The sequence below is a fragment of the Eptesicus fuscus genome, chromosome 21 (genome assembly GCF_027574615.1).
Source record: "Eptesicus fuscus isolate TK198812 chromosome 21, DD_ASM_mEF_20220401, whole genome shotgun sequence".
Lineage (NCBI taxonomy): Eukaryota > Metazoa > Chordata > Mammalia > Chiroptera > Vespertilionidae > Eptesicus > Eptesicus fuscus.
This window is the reverse complement of record NC_072493.1, coordinates 11,465,262-11,483,272: the sequence shown is the minus strand read 5'-3', so window position 1 is coordinate 11,483,272 and position 18,011 is coordinate 11,465,262. Positions and strand designations below refer to the sequence as shown.

At 49.6% G+C, this 18,011-nt stretch overlaps 1 protein-coding gene across 1 annotated transcript; it reads right to left on the bottom strand.

Moving 5' to 3' along the window:
• Nucleotides 1-4,466: 4,466 nt before the first annotated feature.
• Nucleotides 4,467-15,844, bottom strand: NQO1 (NAD(P)H quinone dehydrogenase 1). The gene is made up of 6 exons (XM_008140142.3): nt 15,689-15,844; nt 11,750-11,914; nt 11,511-11,641; nt 7,403-7,516; nt 6,270-6,371; nt 4,467-5,389 (listed from the first exon to the last, which is right to left on the bottom strand). Exons 1-6 carry the CDS (start codon nt 15,693-15,695, stop codon nt 5,084-5,086), a joined length of 825 nt encoding a protein of 274 aa, XP_008138364.1. The 5' UTR covers nt 15,696-15,844; the 3' UTR covers nt 4,467-5,083.
• Nucleotides 15,845-18,011: the final 2,167 nt, after the last annotated feature.

Genomic DNA, 18,011 nt, shown 5'->3' with positions numbered 1-18,011 from the left:
CAAGCCTGCCACCCAGCGAGTTCCGTGGCAGCCGCCCCAGAGCTTTGAGAAAATGGCCAAAGGAATTGCTGAGAGGGAATTGACCGACAGGAATTGGGATCAAGAAGAAGAGGCCCCACTGGGTCCTGGGTCTGGGTGAGGCCGCGCCCCTGGGTCTGGGTGAGGCCACGCGCCCCTGGGTCCGGGTGAAGCTGGATCCCAGGTCTGGGTGAGGCCGTGCGCCCCTGGGTCCGGGAGAGGCCACGTGCCCCGGGGTCCGGGTGAAGCCACGCGCCCCTGGGTCTGGGTGAAGCTGGGTCCCGTGTCCGGGTGAGGCCACGCGCCCCTGGGTCAGGGTGAAGCTGGATCCCAGGTCTGGGTGAGGCCGTGCGCCCCTAGGCCCGGGAGAGGCCACGTGCCCTGGGGTCCGGGTGAGGCCATGCGCCCCTGGGTCTGGGTGAGGCTGGGTCCCGGGACCCGGGTGAGGCCACGCGCCACTGGGTCCGGGTGAAGCTGGATCCCGGGTCCGGGTGAGGCCACGTGCCCCTGGGTCTGGGTGAGGCTGGGTCCCGGGTCCAGGTGAGGCCACGCGCCCCCGGGTCCGGGTAAGGCCATGCGCCCCTGGGTCCGGGTGAAGCTGGATCCCGGGTCCGGGTGAGGCCGTGCGCCCCTGGATCCGGGTGAGGCTGGGTCCCAGGTCTGGGTGAGGCCATACGCCCCTGGGTCCAGGTGAGGCCGTGTGCCCCTGGGTCCGGGTGAAGCTGGATCCCGGGTCTGGGTGAGAACATGCGCCCCTGGATCCGGGTGAGGCTGGATCCCAGGTCCAGGTGAGGCCATGCACCCCTGGATCCGGTTGAGGCTGGATCCCGGGTCTGGGTGAGGCCTTGCGCCCCTGGGTCAGGGTGAAGCTGGATCCCAGGTCCAGGTGAGGCCGCGCCCCTGGGTCCGGGTGAGGCCATGCGCCCCTGGGTCTGGGTGAGGCTGGATCCCGGGACCGGGTGAGGCCGCACACACCTGGGTCCGGGTGAGGCCATGCGCCCCTGGGTCCGGGTGAAGCTGGATCCCGGGTCCAGGTGAGGCCGCGCCCCTGGGTCCGGGAGAGGCCATGCGCCCCTGGGTCCGGGTGAGGCCATGCGCCCCTGGGTCTGGGTGAGGTTGGGTCCCGGGTCCGAGTGAGGCCGCGCCCCTGGGTCTGGGAGAGGCCATGCGCCCCTAGGTCCAGGTGAAGCTGGATCCCGGGTCCAGGTGAGGCCGTGCGCCCCTGGATCCGGGTGAGGCTGGGTCCCGGGATCCGGGTGAGGCTGGATCCCGGGTCCGGGTGAGGCCGTGCGCCCCTGGATCCGGGTGAGGCTGGGTCCCAGGTCCGGGTGAGGCCGCGCCCCTGGGTCCGGGAGAGGCCACGCGCCCCTGGGTCCGGGTGAGGTTGGGTCCCGGGTCCGAGTGAGGCCGCGCCCCTGGATCTGGGAGAGGCCACGCGCCCCTGGGTCCGGGTGAGGCTGGATCCCGGGACCGGGTGAGGCCGCACACACCTTGGTCTGGGTGAGGCCACGCGCCCCAGGGCCTGGGTGATGCTGGGTCCCAGGTCCGGGTGAGGCTGCGCGCCCCTAAGTCCGGGAGAAGCTGCGCCCCTGCATCCATGCGAGACCAAATCAGAGGGAGTCGGACCTGCATTACCACCATTTGTCCACCATCCAGAGCTGAAAAGTCAGTGCCAACATGTACACATAAGGAACTGGTGGACATTGAAATTGGGTCTCAAAAGAACTGTTGGTCCAGAAAGAAACTTACTACAGACTGATTCATTTGCCTGTCAGCATAACTACTATTGCTCGTCTCACATTCGGTTCTTATAAGTATATTTCTAGTAACACATGATCTCACTCATCTAGGGGAAATGATGAACAACATAGACTGATGAACAAGAACAGACCCAGAAACAAGGAGGCATCGATCGGACTGTCGGGCCTCAGAGGGAGGGAAGGAGAGGGTGAGGGTAGCGGGGAGAGATCAACCAAGGGACTTGTGTGCATGCATACGAGCCTAACCAATGGTTAAGGACAACAGGGGGGTGGGGGCATCCGTGGGGAGGGGTGGGGAATGGGAATGGGGGGATGAGGACAAATATGTGACACCTTAATCAATAAAGAAATTTAAAAAAAAAAAAAACCTTCTCTCTTTCTGAGTCATTCTCACTGGCACATAAATGTCCCTTATCTCTTAGAATATCAAATAAATAACTCCCTTCAACCACACACAGTTTCCACTTCCTCTCCTTCTATTCTTAAACCCATTCTAATCAGGCTTTTATCACAACACTGTACTGAACTGATTCTTGTCAAAACCCCCAATGGCCTCCATGAGGCCATGTCTAAAGGTCAGTTCTCCAGCCTCTGTTACGTGGCTTATCGGCAGTATTTGGCACACTGACCACTCCCTCCTTGAAACACCTTCTTCCTCGGCTTTCAGGACACCACACTCGGCTCTCCTGCTTCGCTGACCTCCTAACATTGGAGAGCCCTAGGTGTCATTCATCAGGTCTCCTCTATCATAACGCAGTTCCTAGGTGACCTCATCCAGTCTCATTGCTTTATATATTACCCACATGCTGAAGATTCTCAAATGTGGTATCCTTAGCCATAATTTCTCTCTTAACTCTAGGTTCCTATTATCCAACTGCCACCTTGACAGCTTCACATGGCTGTCTTAATAGACGTCTCAAATGTAACATGTCTGAAGTCAGATTTTGATACCACCCTTCCCATTCCCACTCTTGCCCCCAATACTCTTTCCAGATTCTTCCTCAACTTATATGGGATCTCCATTCTTCCAACTGCTTAGTCCAAAATACCACTAAAGTGTGTTGTTTTTGTTTTTATCTGACCTAGATCCAATCCATCATTAAATCCTGTTATTCCTGTCTTTGAAATATACCCAGAATCCAGCCACTTGTCAACATATCTATTGCTATCACCTTGGTTCCAAAACATATGTAGATTGTGACAATAGCTTCCCAAAATTCTCCCCACATCCATCATTACCCCTCATACTTGACTCTTCACATACCAGCCAGACTTAAACATAAGCCAGATCATGTTACACCTCTGCTCAGAATCCTCCAGGACTTCCTATCTTTACATTCTTAACAATGCTTATACGGCCGGCCCTCTGTGATCTGATCGAAGCTCTGTATGGCCCATCCTTCTCTTCCTTTCTCTGCTTTAGTAACTTCCTTTCTCACCCTCAGACATACTAAGCATGCTCTGCCTCAGGGTTTGCACTCACGTCATTGCTGCCTGCAGTGCTTTTCCTCCAGATACCCATGTCTCACTCTCACTCCAGGAGTTTGCTCAAACGGAGCCTTTATCAGAGCAGTCTTTCTTGATCACCCTGTATAAAACGGGACTCATATCCCATCACTAACCCCCCCCCCCCGCTCTGCTTTTCCTCCCTAGCATTTATCACCACTTGACATATTTGTTCATCTCTCCTTCTTCACTAGAATGCAAACTCCAGGAGAGTAGGCACTTGGCTGCATCCCCAGTACCTAGAAGGGTGCCAAGCCCATTGATTGGATAAACCTAAATAAACCGGGCAAATCAGAATAAATACTTCCCCTTGGCATGTGCTTCCTGCATTTTGGTTTTCTTGATTTCTACACCACTCGATTATTTCCTGGATCTCTTTAAATGTGTGTCATTACCCGTCAGTAGGAAGCAGCCCTGTTAGGCAAACTCTCAAGCCAAGTCACCTGACAAGCTCTGACCATAATTAATTACTGAATTCTCTCACCCCATCTTCCCCAGTAGATTCCATTTTTGCCTGAATGCCTCTCTAACTTCACTGAAACTAGAGTGTGGGTTTGTTTTGCATAAATGGATTTTATTTCCTTTGGAACTTTTAGAAACGTACACAAAGTGAGGAGAAGGCAAAGGAAAATATTTTCACGAAACTGAAGCACCAAGCCATCTGCCATTGTGGATATTGTAAAAGGAAAAAATAGCCAGTGATGTGGCAACTGAGGTTCTCTGGCGCCTGGCGCCATCCTTTCCTGTGGCAGGTAAGCAGCTAGTCCCAGTTTCAGGCCGCCTTGTTTTGCATTTGTTGTTTTCTTGCCATGCACCACAAGAGGGCAGTCTTTCATCATACTCTACTTGAATTATACCAACTGTGTGGCGCTGCACTTAACAATTTCAATGTGAAATTAGAATATTGTGCCAAAATTGTTCACCAAAGTAAAATGAAACGCAGGCTTACAATTTTATCCCAAAAGTCATGTGACCAAAATACATCCTTAAATGGAAAGTCATCTGTTTAGCAATGATATAGGAAAAAACTTTCCACGTGGTTTTATAGATCACATATACAGCAGTGTTTGTGGAAGGATATTTTTAAGAATTGGGGCACTATTTCCCTTTGAATTCATTCATTGTGGCAAATTGTAGTACACAGATGTGTTGTTTTATCTCTGCAGCCATTAAATTAGAAGATTGAGGCAAAGGAGACTTTTATTAGCTTTTCATCTCAAGGTACCTGTGTGTACTGTATACAAACAACAGAAGTTAAAGGAAGAGAAACACTCAGATTAGGCATATCAGTCACTATGTAGTAATTAAAACCAATGTATATCACAAGCAAATATAGATTATTAACTAATCAAGTCCCTTAGGTCTGACAGATTCAGTCATTGCTTTCTCTGAGCAATTCCCTTTTGCTGCAAACCACAGAGAGATCATTAAAAATAGGTCATTGAAGAGTTGGATGTTTTATAGCCAGATTTAACCCTAAAAATGTGTTCCTAAGAGAAGGATTAAATTGTATATAGGACCTTAAAGAATACTTTCTAGCACCTTTCTATACCTTTGCCCTGCTTTATTTTTTAAATGTCCTCTTGAGCCTAATCAAATTTTGCCATGATAGCAATTGTAAAAATCAGTTATGTTTAAAAAAAAACAACTATCGAAAAATGTATGAATAGTCTAATCTCTCTTATATTCATTCCTCGTGGAAAAAGAAAAGCACACACAAATCTTAAAAACTAAAGGAAGCCTGAACAAGAAACCTAGACTTGGCTACATTTCAGAAGGAAATCAAGCCTTGGTGAGTCTTATTTTCTGGCTTTGATCTGGTTGTCAGTCGGGATGGACTTGCCCAAGTGATGGCCCACAGAAAGGCCACACTTCTTAGCTTTCTGCTCTTCCTGGACCTCCTTTTTCAATAAGAATCCTGCCTGAAAGTTTAGGTCAAAGAAACTACTTGGAGCAAAATATAATGGAGTCTCATCCCAGATATTCTCCAGGCGTTTCTTCCATCCTTCCAGGACCTGAAGTCGGGCATCCGCGGGAATGTGCCCAATGCTGTATGTCAGTTGAGGTTCTAAGACCTGGAAGCCACAGAAATGCAGAGTGCCACTCTGGGGGTACACAAAGCACAAAGGTGAGTCACTACAAACCCCAAACAGTTTGTACCATCTACAAAGCACAAGGTTTATCGGGGCTTTCCAGTAAGACACTGACGTGGAGGTGGAGGCACCCTGCAGAAGCAGTTCAGAAGTGGATTCTCTCACCTTCTGCTCCCAGACCTAGCTGCCTGTTACCTATTTTAGCCTATTCAGCTGTGCTTTTCTTCATATGAATAAAACCTTGAACCTGTGCCAGCCTAGGATCCTCTGCCAGAAGTGTCGCAAGTTCTGTTCCATAAGGGAGAGTTGCAGCTGCTTGGCAGCCGCTCCCTTGCCTGCTGCTCCCTGCCTCTCCATAGACCTAGATGAATCTTAACAAACGGTGCTTATCATCCATTCTCCAATAGTAATATTAATTCTCCAATATTATAGGTGACCACCTCATTTGCTCTTCTCTCCACCCCTCTTCCTTAGAAGAGATTGTCTTGAGAGCCCAGTGACCACCAAAAAGCATACTTCAGACTTCAGTGTTATTCACTGAACGAAAGCATTTCTTAAATTGGGGTGGAGGGCACTCTAATAGTGTGTGAGACTATTCTTGGAGAAGGGTAGGACGATTGGAGAGTTGTCAGTCCCCTGGAGAGAATCAGACCATGTGGCTGCACTAGTGCTCGGTTACGAGAGGTGTGTGGACAAGTGTGTGGAATAACACGGGTTATTCCGTAAGCACAGGGGCCTGGGAAGACAGGTAAGTCTTAAAAGGAAGCTCCCTGTAGTTCTGAATCATTACTATGCTTTCACCTCAGGTCTGTTTTCAGTTATCTTGAGGATCTGGACCCCATAGAGAGCTCAATTAGGTAATCCCCCCGAAGGTTCGCTGAAAATGAGGTACCTGAATTGGCCAGAGAATGATATTCATGTCCCCGTGGACTCCCTGCAGAGAGTACATGGAGTCGCTGCCACCAGTGGTGAAGGACAGCACCGCCTTCTTATTCTGTAAAGAAAGGGCATCACCCTGAGCATCTCCTCGGTGACAGGGAGCCAATGAAACAGCCCCAGGGAGGACACACAACATCTGCTGTTGATGTTACTTCATACGCTGACTCCTCTGAGCCACTCATTATGACTCTGCAGAAGTACCTGCCTGGAAGGCGGTGCCACAGACAGACACGTGAGCAGGGTCAAGCCAAGGATTCCATACCCCTGGGTGTGGCAGATCCGGGGAGATTGTCATGAAAATGCAAAATCAGTGTTGACTGCTGGTGCCTAGGGGTTATTTGTTTACTGTTTTATTCTGTCTCCCTATAGTGCTAGGCACAGCTCTAGGCATGTAATCTAGAAGGTCTCAAAATGCTTCTTGTGTAGTATTTGGGTCTCTGAAAAATGAAGACAGACTATTTATTTTTACTATGGAACGTTTCAAACATAAAGAAAATAGTACAATTGACGCTTGAACAATGCAGGGGTTAGGGGTACTACCCCCCACACAGTCAAAAATCTACGTATTACTTTTGCCTGACCAAAAATGTAACTGCTAATAGCCTCCTGTTGACTGGAAGCTTTACCAATGTGAACAGTGGATTAACACATATTTTGTATGTTATATGTATTTATGCTGTATTCTTAAAGTAAGCTAGAGAAAAGAAGATGTTATTAAGAAAACATAAGGAAGAGAAAATACATTTACAGTTTTTATTGGGGGGAAAATCCGCATCTAAGTGGACCTGTGCAGTTCAAACCTGTGTTGTTCAAGGGTCAACTGTATAATGATGCATCTACCACCCAGCTTCAACCCTTGGCAGATATCCATTCTAGTTTTATCTAATCCCCTTACCTCTCTTTTCACTGGGGTATTTTAAAACAAATCTTAAACATCATGTCAAAATGTCTGTTAAAACTTAATTATGCATCTCTTCCAAAGGGACCTGGAGCTGGACCGTAGTATCTAATTGTGCTGAAAACTCTGCCTCAGGACTGAATCTCCCCAGCACCCAGCTGTTAGAAAAAGCAGAACCATTCACCTACCCGGAAAGGTCCCTTGTCATACATGGCAGCGTATGTGTAAGCAAACTCCCCGATGAGCACTCGCTCAAACCAGCCTTTCAGGATGGCAGGGACTCCAAACCACTGCAGTGGGAACTGTGGAAGAAATGACAAAGGTCAGGTCGGGCCAGCCCCAGCACAGAAGAAGGCTCGGGGTCCTCACTGAGGGCGAACCTTTCTTCAGGCCCATATCATTCCTTCTGGAGGAGACAGTGCATTTAGAGACAAGAATCATCTTTCGTCAGTCAGCCTGACACTCCTGTTTCTACCTAAAGGTACAAACGTTGGCCGAAACCGGTTTGGCTCAGTGGATAGAGCGTCGGCCTGCGGACTGAAGGGTCCCAGGTTCGATTCTGGTCAGGGGCATGTGCCTTGGTTGCGGGCACATCCCCGGTAGGGGGTGTGCAGGAGGCAGCTGATTGATGTTTCTCTCTCATCGATGTTTCTAACTCTTTCTCCCTCTCCCTTCCTCTCTGTAAAAAAGCAATAAAATATATTTAAAAAAAAAAAAAAAAAAAGGTACAAACGTTGGGTAGGTCTGAAGAAGGCCACATGCAAATATTTGTTTCTATGAAATCATGTTTGCAATGCAGTTTAGACAGCAAGGACTCCAGACCAATGTGCGATACCTAAATCAATATTTTCTCAAGTGCTTGTTTTAAAGGTTTGGTATCAAAAATATGAAGCAGCCCTAGCTGGTTTGGCTCAGTGGATAGAGCGTCGGCCTGTGCACTAAAGAGTCCCAGGTTCGATTCCAGCCAAGGACACATGCCTGGGTTGTGGGCTCGATCTCCCCACCCCCCGCCAGTAGGGGGCAGGCAGAAGGCAGCCAATCAATGATTCTCTCTCATCATTGATGTTTCTATCTCTCAGTCCCTCTCCCTTCCTCTCTGAAGTGGAAAAAAAATTTTTTTTTTAAATGAAGCATGTACCTTGTGCTCACAAATGTAAAATCCTATCAGTTAGAATAAACAGAACCACTCAGAATTGCAAACAATGATCAGTGTGACTAAGGTTTATCAGGGAATTCCCATGAGAAAGTCTTGTTGGGACTTTTGTCCTGATAAAAGCAGAGCAAGAACTATATCAGTATTTCTTCTCCCTGACTCATGATTTAAAGGCAGTGGCCATGGAACAAGCCCAGACGGAAAAAATCTAGGACACAGAAGGAATTTGTAGGAATTGCTAGCGCTCTCTTTGAAGGATTGCTGACCTACAGAAAAGGGGCTAAGGAAATAGGGTTTTAGAACAGAAAGAGCACCGGCTTGAAAGTGAGTTGTGTTCTCACCCTGAATCCGTCACTAACTTGATGCCTGACCTTTGCCACACAAACCCCAGACCACCTCTACATTTCATTTGCTTCATCTATAAACGGGGGGGGGCTTGAATGATCTCCAGCAGCGTTTCCTAGTCTTCCATGTATGACTCTCCCACCGACAGGGACCAGATCTGCAGCTTTTAGGAAGGACGGGTAGGTAGGGCGTCTAGGCAAGTAGATTAGCTTCCCTTGGATGTGCTGCAGTCAGAGTTGAAAATAGACCTGGTTGGCTTGCAGGGTTTTAAGAGTTGACTCTCCCTCAAGTTGTTTTTGGAGAAGTGAGTAAACTGAGCAGGGGACTAGCCCATATGGCCCCTTGATATGAATTAAAGCACTCTTTCCCAGGACACATTGTTCCCACGTTGAAAGACTATCATACAGAGTACACTGATTTTTCTAGAACTAGACTTTTCCTGTCATCTGTCGGGAAACTGTTATAATAAATGCACAGTGCTTACATTGCCCGTTAGTATGTTGCTATTTTGCAGTGACAACTTGCACAGTTGTACTGACAGGATAGTAAGGAAAACATATGCATTGGACGGAAGCTAAATTAAAAGACCACCAAAGTCCTTTCCAATTCTAAAACATAGTGATCCTGAGATGCGGGATTGAAAGCCGCTACTGCTGCTGCCTTGGCTGTGCTAGGATAAGACACAGTAGACAACATAGACCAAGAAGGCATCCTTTGTGGCTAATGGCTGTGGCTTTGATTCATGGCAACAGGCCTCAGGTAGAAGGAGACTGCAAAGGTTGGATTCTTTGCAGATGACTGAATAATTGCAAAAACCACAGCCAGTATCACCCTTCTTATGATGTTTCCACTCTCATATACGTTCCATGTTCAAGATCAAGAAGCTAGTTGGAATCGATAGAAACAAAGTCATTGAGTACAATCTGGTATTTTTTTAAAAAAAGATGGTTTACCAGAGGCATATATATTTCCAGTACTGACTGCTAAATGGGGAGGTGGCTTCCAGAAGAAAGGCCATGGTTTGCCGCTGAAACACAGTACGCAGGACGATGCATATCAGCTGGTATCACTCCAAACTGGCCAGATGCTTACGGAGAGGGGGAGAAGGCAGACTTCACCGAGAGGTCCCAGGAAGAGTCACTAATTGGTTTACTGCAGCATTATTTACAATAGCCAAGATATGAAAGGAACCTAAGAGTCCATCAATGGACAAGTGGATAAAGAAGATATGGTACATATACACAATGGAATATTACTCGGCCATAAAGAAGAATGAAATCTTACCATTTGCAACAGCATGGATTGACCTAGAGGGTATTGTGCTAAGTGAAATAAGACAAAGACAAACACCATGTGATTTCACTTACATGTGGACTCTAAAGAACAAAAGTAATGGAAAAAAAAAAACAAAAAAACAGGCTCATAGTTACAGAGAACAACAGACTGATGGTTGCCAGAGGGGAGAGGGTGGGGAAGCTGGGTAAAAAGGTGAAGAGATTAAGAAGTACCTATTGGCAGTTACAAAATAGTCATGAGGATGTAAAGTACTGCTAGCAAATGTAGTTAATAATCTTGTAATACTAAGTATGGTCCCAGGTGGGTACTAGACTTATGGGGGGAACCACTTCATAAGTTATATGTCTACTAGAGGCCCGGTGCATGAAAATTCATGCACTGAGGGGTGGAGGTCCCTCAGCCCGGCCTGCCCCCTCTCACAGTCCGGGAGCCCTCAAAGGCAGGAGGTGACCCGGCGATCAGGGGAAGGCGACGACCCATCACACCTCTGCTGCTGCCACTGCCGGCAGCACAAGCCCCGGCTGGCCCTGGTTACCTGAGCCTCGGGTGGCCCTGGGCAGCTGGGCAGCCGCCATCCGAAGCTTGCCTGCACCTTGGGCTGGCCGTGGGCAGCTGGGCAGTCGCCATCCGAGGCTTGCCTGCATCTTGGGCTGGCCCTGGGCGGCTGAGGGAACTGGGGGACTCCAGAGGCAGGCGCCCCGGCAGGGCTGAGGGAACTGGGCCCCACCATCTTATGGCTGTGGGCACTGCGCGTGTCTTTGAGGGCGTGGCAGTAAATTGGCATACCTCCTCCTTACTGGCTGTGGGCACCGCCATCTTTGAGGGTGGTGCAGTCAATTAGCATATTCCCTCCTTATTGGCTGTGGGTGCCACCATATTTGCGACAGTGTGAGGGTCAATTAGCATATTCCCTCTTTATTAGATAGGATAGCCACTATATTGTATACCTGAAACTAATATAATATTGAATGTCAACTGGAATTGAAAAATGGAAAAAAATCACTAATTGAAAAAAAGATTAAGACTGACACCTCATCTTTGAAGTCGCATTCATATTTTCAGAGTAACACAGCCCGATTCACAGCATCTGTAAATCTGTGTAACGCTGTACATTTGAAGTAATGACCTTGTTTTGTTTTACAGAGAATGCCGTAACGGGGTAAGTGACTTTTCTAAGGTCACATGGCTAATCAGATGGCAGGTCTAGGACAATAAGAATTCACGTGTCCCACCCTGGCCGGTGTGGCTCGTTGGTTGGAGCGCTGTCCCGTGCCCCAAAGGGTTGTGGGTTTGATTCCCAGTCTGGACACATACCCAGGTTACGGGTTCAATCCCTGCGCAGGGAGGGTACGGGAGGCAACTGATTAATGTTTTTCTTTTTCTTTCTCCCTCCCTCCTCTCCCTCCTTCCTCTCTCTCAAATTTATAAAAACATATCCTCAGGTGAGGATTTAAAAGAAAGAATTCAAGTGTCCCGACACCCCTTCTGATGTCCTACCACACCTGAAAAATCACAAGGTCTGCAGCTTCCAGCTTCTTTTGTTCAGCCACAATATCTGGGCTCAGACGGCCTTCTTTATAAGCTAGAGCAGACTCGACAGGATACTTAAAGTTCTCGGGGTCCTTCAGTTTACCTGCAGAGAGGAAAAAGAGGGGTGAGGCCTTGGGGCCAAGGCGGGACCAGAGAACCCACGGGCGAGAAGTTCCACAAAGACCTAACCAAAGCGGGGAGCGGCTCCTACCTGTAATGTCCTTTCTGGAGATGACGGGATTGAAGTTCATGGCATACAGGTCCGACACCGTGACTTCCCATCCTGTCCTCTTCAGAGCCTCTACAGCCGCTTCCTTCATGGCATAGTTGAAGGATGTCCTCTCTGAGTGAGCCAGTACGATCAATGCTTTTCTGCCTATTTTGACACACCCAAAGTATGTGGTAAAAAATGAGTTAGCAGCCTATCGGATTGGCAAAACAACTTAGGACAAGCAACACCGAGGGCTATAAAGATTGCAGGAACACTGGCACATTTCCAGCAGGAATATCAATGGCCTCAGCCTTTAAGGAAGTCATCAGGCTGAAGCTCTTAAGATTTTAAAGGCACATAAACCTTTGATCTAGCCTTCCAACTTCAGGGACTCTGTTCTCCAGACTGAAAGCATCAGGACACAAGAACAAGGAAGTGTACTGTGCCATTCTTTCCATTGGCAAAAATCAGAAATAACCCTATTGTCTATTTTGGGGGGAGCATTTAAATAAATTATGGTACATACAGTCTACAGAATATTATGCTGTTAACCAGAATGAGCCCTAGCTGGTTTGGCTCAGTGGATAGAGCATCAGCCTGCGGGGTTCGAGTCCAGTTAAGGGCACAGACCCAGGTTTCAGGCTTGATCCCTGGTAGGGGGCATGCAGGAGACAGCCAATCAATGATATCCTCTTTCTCTCTCTCCCTCTCTCTCTCTCTCTCTTTCCCTCTCATCATTGATGTTCTCTCTCTATCTCCTTTCCTCTCTGAAGTCAAAATTATGTTAAAAAAAAAAATGAGTTAACTACTATATATACAGGGACCCAGAAAGATATCCAGGATATATTAACTGATAAAATGAAGTGAATGTGAATCCATTTTTATTTTTAAAAAAGAAAGAAACTACATATAGGTTGTCCCCCAAAAATGTAACACACTTTAACAGCTGACACCTGTTAAATGGAAATGAAATATCTATATATATAAAACCCTAATATGCAAATAGACTGAACGATGGAACAACCGGACAACCGGTCACTATGACGTGCGCTGACCACCAGGGGGCATGCATGGAACATGGCGGGCGTCAGCAGCAGGCGGCAGAGCACGGAACATGGCTGGCATCGGCTGCAGCGGGATGGTGGAGCAGATGAGCGGGGACGCCAGACACGGCGGGGCGCTGATGGCTCTCATTGGAGTGAGCCTCTGGTGGTTACTGAAAATTCTTTGCTCCCGTGCGCTGTGGTTCCGCGGGGTGCTTGCACCTGCAGCCGGCGCCGGCCCCACTTGCATCCGCTGCTGGCACCAGAGCCACCACCATTCACACCCACTGCCGGCACCAACCTCGCCTGCACCCACTGCTGGCAGCGCCAGTCCCGATCACTCAGCGCCGTCAGCAGGTCAGCACCCACTGCCACCCCGATTGCCCCTGAGGGCTTCTCCACCTCCCCCTGCTCCTGAGGGGTGATCAGGGCAGCAGCTGCAGCTCACACCCGCTGATGGCGCACAGCCATTGGGGCGGGCACTGGCAGTGCATGGGAGCGGCGGCAGGAGTGGGGCTGCCAGCAGACAGGGGAGGGGGGGAGGGGCAGAGGATGGGACAAGACCCGCCCCTGTGCCCACCGCAGCCTCATGGCCCACAGTTCCTTTCAAGGTGCACGAATTTGTGCACTGGGCCGCTAGTATTTTAATAAACACTGCCTTTAGAGTTATTCAAAGTGCGTGTATACATTTTTGGAGACACCCTGTACATGCAGGTAGATTTGCACTATATTGGTATGAGGGGGAAAAGATGTGGAATGGTCATACGAAACTATTAATAGTTTTCTTAGATAAGTAAGAGATGACAAAGGGGTGGGGGGGAAAGAGGACCTTTTTCTTGGCCACATATGAGTGAAGTTGTTAGAATAAGCATGCTTTACTTTTGCAGTAGCAGCAGGTAACGGCTGCTTATTTTGTGCTCGGCACTGCTCTAAGTGCTTTGCACTCCTTTTTCAGTTGTCACGGTAACCCTCAGAGGAAGATACAATTAGTATCCCCATATTATGGATGAGAAAACCGATGCACACAGAAAAGTAAAGCAAGTTATCACCCGAATTTACATAGTACGTGGGGAAGCTGGAATAATTTAAAAGTGTAGAGACATAAATGGATCCATGCTACCATGTGGAGGGAGTGGGGCGGAGTACCCGGGACAGGAAGCTCCCCACCACCGTTTCTCCTAATCTTCGGTGCCCCTTCTCATATCCTGCTAATGCTTAACAGGGGCGACCGTGGCTGGAGCTCGGAGAGAAAGCACCTGCACCTGTTGTGTCTTGTTTGAAGAAAATGCGCCAGAAAAGCACACGTAAGCCTTCAGTTCTCTGCCTGCTTTCCTTATGAACCACACCTGGCACAGGCGGCGCCTAGGAGGTTAAATCCGGCCAGGTGTGCGCTTCAGGCCTCCGGACGCCAACAAAGGGGGTCTCCCAGCTTGGTCCTGGCATTTCCGACTCCATAAACCCTGAGTCGGTGGGATGTAAGTTTGACGAGGATTTAAATGCTATGAGAGTGATTCATCTGCTTTGAAAGGCCTGGGGAAATGGAAAGGAATTTCTGAAGCTGCCCCCACAAATTTCCACCGCCTTCCTCATCAACCCGTGGACTGGACACTCCTGGGAGAAAGGTGAGTACCTTCGGCGCTGACTCGCCTTTTCTTTGCGGTGTACCTTTGCGTTAGTCACATCAGTGTTTGCTGAACACTGCTTTGTCAGTTTTTATCCCCTTGGCTTACTTGTTATCAATATACACATTACTTACTTCTTATCAATATTAACAAGCACTTCCTAAGTAGTAAAGCATAAAGCTGCTTCCCAGGAAAGGGGAAAGTCAGGCGATCTATGCCTTGCTTTAGCTAGAGGCATGCCTATTACCATGAAACACAGAAACAAAAGACAAGACACAAACAGGAAGGATATATTTGCAAGAAATACAGCTGCCCTGGCCGGGTAGCTCATTTGGTTAGGGCAGGGGTCCTCAAACTTTTTAAACAGGGGGCCAGTTCACTGTCCCTCAGACCGTGGGAGGGCCGGACTATAGTTTAAAAAAACAACAACTATGAACAAATTCCTATGCACACTGCACATATCTTATTTTGAAGTAAAAAAAACAAAACGGCAAAAACACCCGCATGTGGCCCGCGGGCCGTAGTTTGAGGACGCCTGGGATAGCGTGTCATCCCCATATGCCAAACTTGGATCCTGGTCAGGGCACATGCAAGAATCAACCAGTGCGTGCATAAATATAAATAAGTGGGATAACACATCGATGTTGTCTCTCTCTCTCCCTCTCTCTCCCTCCCTCCACCTCTCTCTCTAAAATAAAAAAGTTAAGAAAATAATTCACCCAAAGAGAGATGATAAAACACACAGCCAGCCAGCCAGTTGGCATGAGCCTCATAGGAGAAGCAAGGGACCCAGCTCCACGGGAAGCGGTGCTTTAGGGCCGGCCGAGCAGAAAGGCTCCGGAAGGGGCTGCGGTGGGAACTGAGTCTCCGCCCTGCACCCCGGGCCCGGGGCCGGCTCCGGGAACCGCGGGGCACACAGACTGTGATCAGCGCCTGCAGAGTAAGATCCGGGTCTGTCGGCCGCCTGCACGCCTTCGGCTGATGGAAGCGAGCACGGCCGACGGCGCCCAGGACGCCCTGGGGGCGCACCTCCCGGCTCCGGTCCCTTTGCGGACCTCGGCGGGGAGGGCGTCTCTCCTGAACGCCCACCCGAATGACGGGGGTGGGCGGCTTAGGAACAGGAGCTCCCCTCGCCCGACGCTGGTCAGGGCTCATCCCAGGACCCTAAGGCCTTCACTTCGCCAGTTCTGAGTCAAGAAAGAGAACTCGGGGCCGAGCCCACGGTCTCCAGCCGAGGAACGGGGCGGGCGCTGCGAGCTCCGCGGGGCACTCACCAGCCATGGCTCCGGCGGGGCGCTGGGCGGCGGGGCTCGGGGGACAAGGTCTCAGGAGGCTCGTGGGTGCTGCCAGCCGAGCTGGGGCTGCTTTATATCTGGCCTGGCCCAGCCCGGGCCACACGGGCCAGGTACCCAGCAAAGGCGGAGCCGGCCCCCCCCCCCCCCCCCCCCCCCCCCCACTCCCGGGCCCTGGGATGCAGGGCGGAGCTCGCGGAGGCTGGGGTTCCAGGAAGGAAAGGGGAGTCTGGCGCAGGGAGGAGGGACCTCGGGACCTGGGAGAAGGGTGCCCTGGGGGTGGGAGGGGAGAGGGGTCTCCTGGGTCTGGGTGGGAGTGGGAGGTGTGCCTGTCTGGCCACAGCCCTGCCTGGGGACACAGGAGGGGGGCGCGCCTCTTGGCCTCTCGCTGCCCCGAGGGAAACTGCCCCCGCGCTGGGACTGGGGAGCCAAAAGGGAGGTGCGCGCGGCCGCGGCCCTTCAGCTGCAGATTCGCTGAGTCACTGTGACTTGGGGTTTGGGTCCTGAGGGCCAAGGCGTCAGGGCTGGGGCCGCCTGGGATGCTTGCTGCGGAGAAAGCCTTTTCTTCCTCTGCGAGGCCCGGATGCTGCACTTGGGGCTGCGTGTGCCCGCGCCAATCCCTGCCCCTCACAATCGGGAACTAGTAACTCCCCGCCAGGAGCTAGTCCAAGGTTGGGGGGGCGGGGGTGAGAGCAGTCACAGTGAAGCATTGCAAGGCTCGCCACGACAGTCAAGTTTAGTGGTTTTACACAAAGTCCTACTTTGTGTAACTGAACAGAGCAGGGTAAAAAGTTGTATCTGCAAAATTCAAATTATCGTGGAGTCTTCATCCTCCAGAACAGAGAGGAGACATACTGTCAGAAGGTGAAGGGAAAAGAAATAGAACTCCAAAGTGTAGCGATCCGAAAAATTGCTAATGATAAATAAGAAATTTCAGCGGGGACGGAGGTGGGGAGGGTCCTTAGGGAGAGGTACCTGGGGGCACAATTTAAGGGAGTGTCAGAAAACTCAAGAATCAGAATGAAGAATCCTTTAATGTAACGTTTTTCAGAGCCAATTTGCTGGGAAAAGTCACGCTGGACAAAATAGACAAATGTTAAAAAGGCAGGATTGGGTAATAGTGCCAAGTCATGTTGACTCTAAAGCAAAAAGAGAAATCGGTTTATTCTGATTCTTTATGTTGTTAAAAACGGAGCAAATGTTAAAGATCTTACTGGCTTTTCACAACAATGTATGCGTCAGTCAGCATCCAGGCTGGCAGGCGGAAAGGAGTTCACAGGAGCTGTACAAAACCAAAGCCTTTTGTAGGCAGGAGGGAGCGGGAACAAGGAAGTTAGGCCAAAACGGGTTTGGCTCAGTGGAGAGAGCGTCAGCCTGTGGACTGAAGGGTCCCAGGTTCTATTCCAGTTGGGGGCACGATCCTTGGTTGTGGGCACATCACCAGTGGGAGGTGTGCAGGGGGCAGCTGATCAGTGTTTCTTTCTCATCGATGTTTTTAACTCTCTATTCCTCTCCCTTCCTCTCTGTAAGAAATCAATAAAATATATTTTTCTTAAAAAAGAAGTTAGATGAAGCAACAATGCCAGCTGGTTACTGCAAAGTCAGCTTCCTTTGGCAGGGGCCTACCAGGCAGGTTACACAACCAGTGCGGATCAGGCAGTTCTTGATTGACAGGCTTAAGAGTTTAAGATTCCATTTCTGGGAAAATCCAAACTCTCATTAAGTCTGGATTTGGTGATGTGAGGCTTGGCATAAGTGATGCTAGTTTGGGCCTATGGTCTTGTTTTTAACAATTCCACCCTTTTTATCAGACTCCCGGCCTGAGAGAGGTAATAAAAAAAATAAAAATGGAAGCCTTTAGCGCTACTTCCAGCGGATGCCCTGGAATTCTCAAAGCCTGGTGTTTTACAGGTGTGGCATTTACAGGTCACAACATGGGGCTCACATTCTCTAAGTCATTCTCTTTGATCCTTTTCCGACGTTCTAGTCTTAGGGAGATCACTTGCTTGGCAGTTAGTGGCTACACATGTATATTTAAAACTTGAGCCCTGCCGAAACCGGTTTGGCTCAATGGATAGAGCGTCGGCCTGCGGACTCAAGGGTCCCAGGTTCGATTCCGGTCAAGGGCATGTACCTTGGTTGTGGGCACATCCCCAGTAGGGGGTGTGCGGGAGGCAGCTGATCGATGTTTCTCTCTCAATGTTTCTAACTCTCTATCCCTCTCTCTTCCTCTCTGTAAAAAATCAATAAAATATATTTACAAAAAAAAAACCACACAAAAAAACTTGAGCCCTAGCTGGTTTGG

Coding starts and splice junctions, on each gene's coding strand:
- NQO1 (XM_008140142.3), bottom strand. Junction 11,642..11,749: donor CTCCAGAAAGGACATTACAG/GTAGGAGCCGCT, acceptor TCCTCTCTGCAG/GTAAACTGAAGGACCCCGAG. Junction 7,517..11,510: donor CAGACCTTGTGATTTTTCAG/GTGTGGTAGGAC, acceptor TTTCTTCCACAG/TTCCCACTGCAGTGGTTTGG.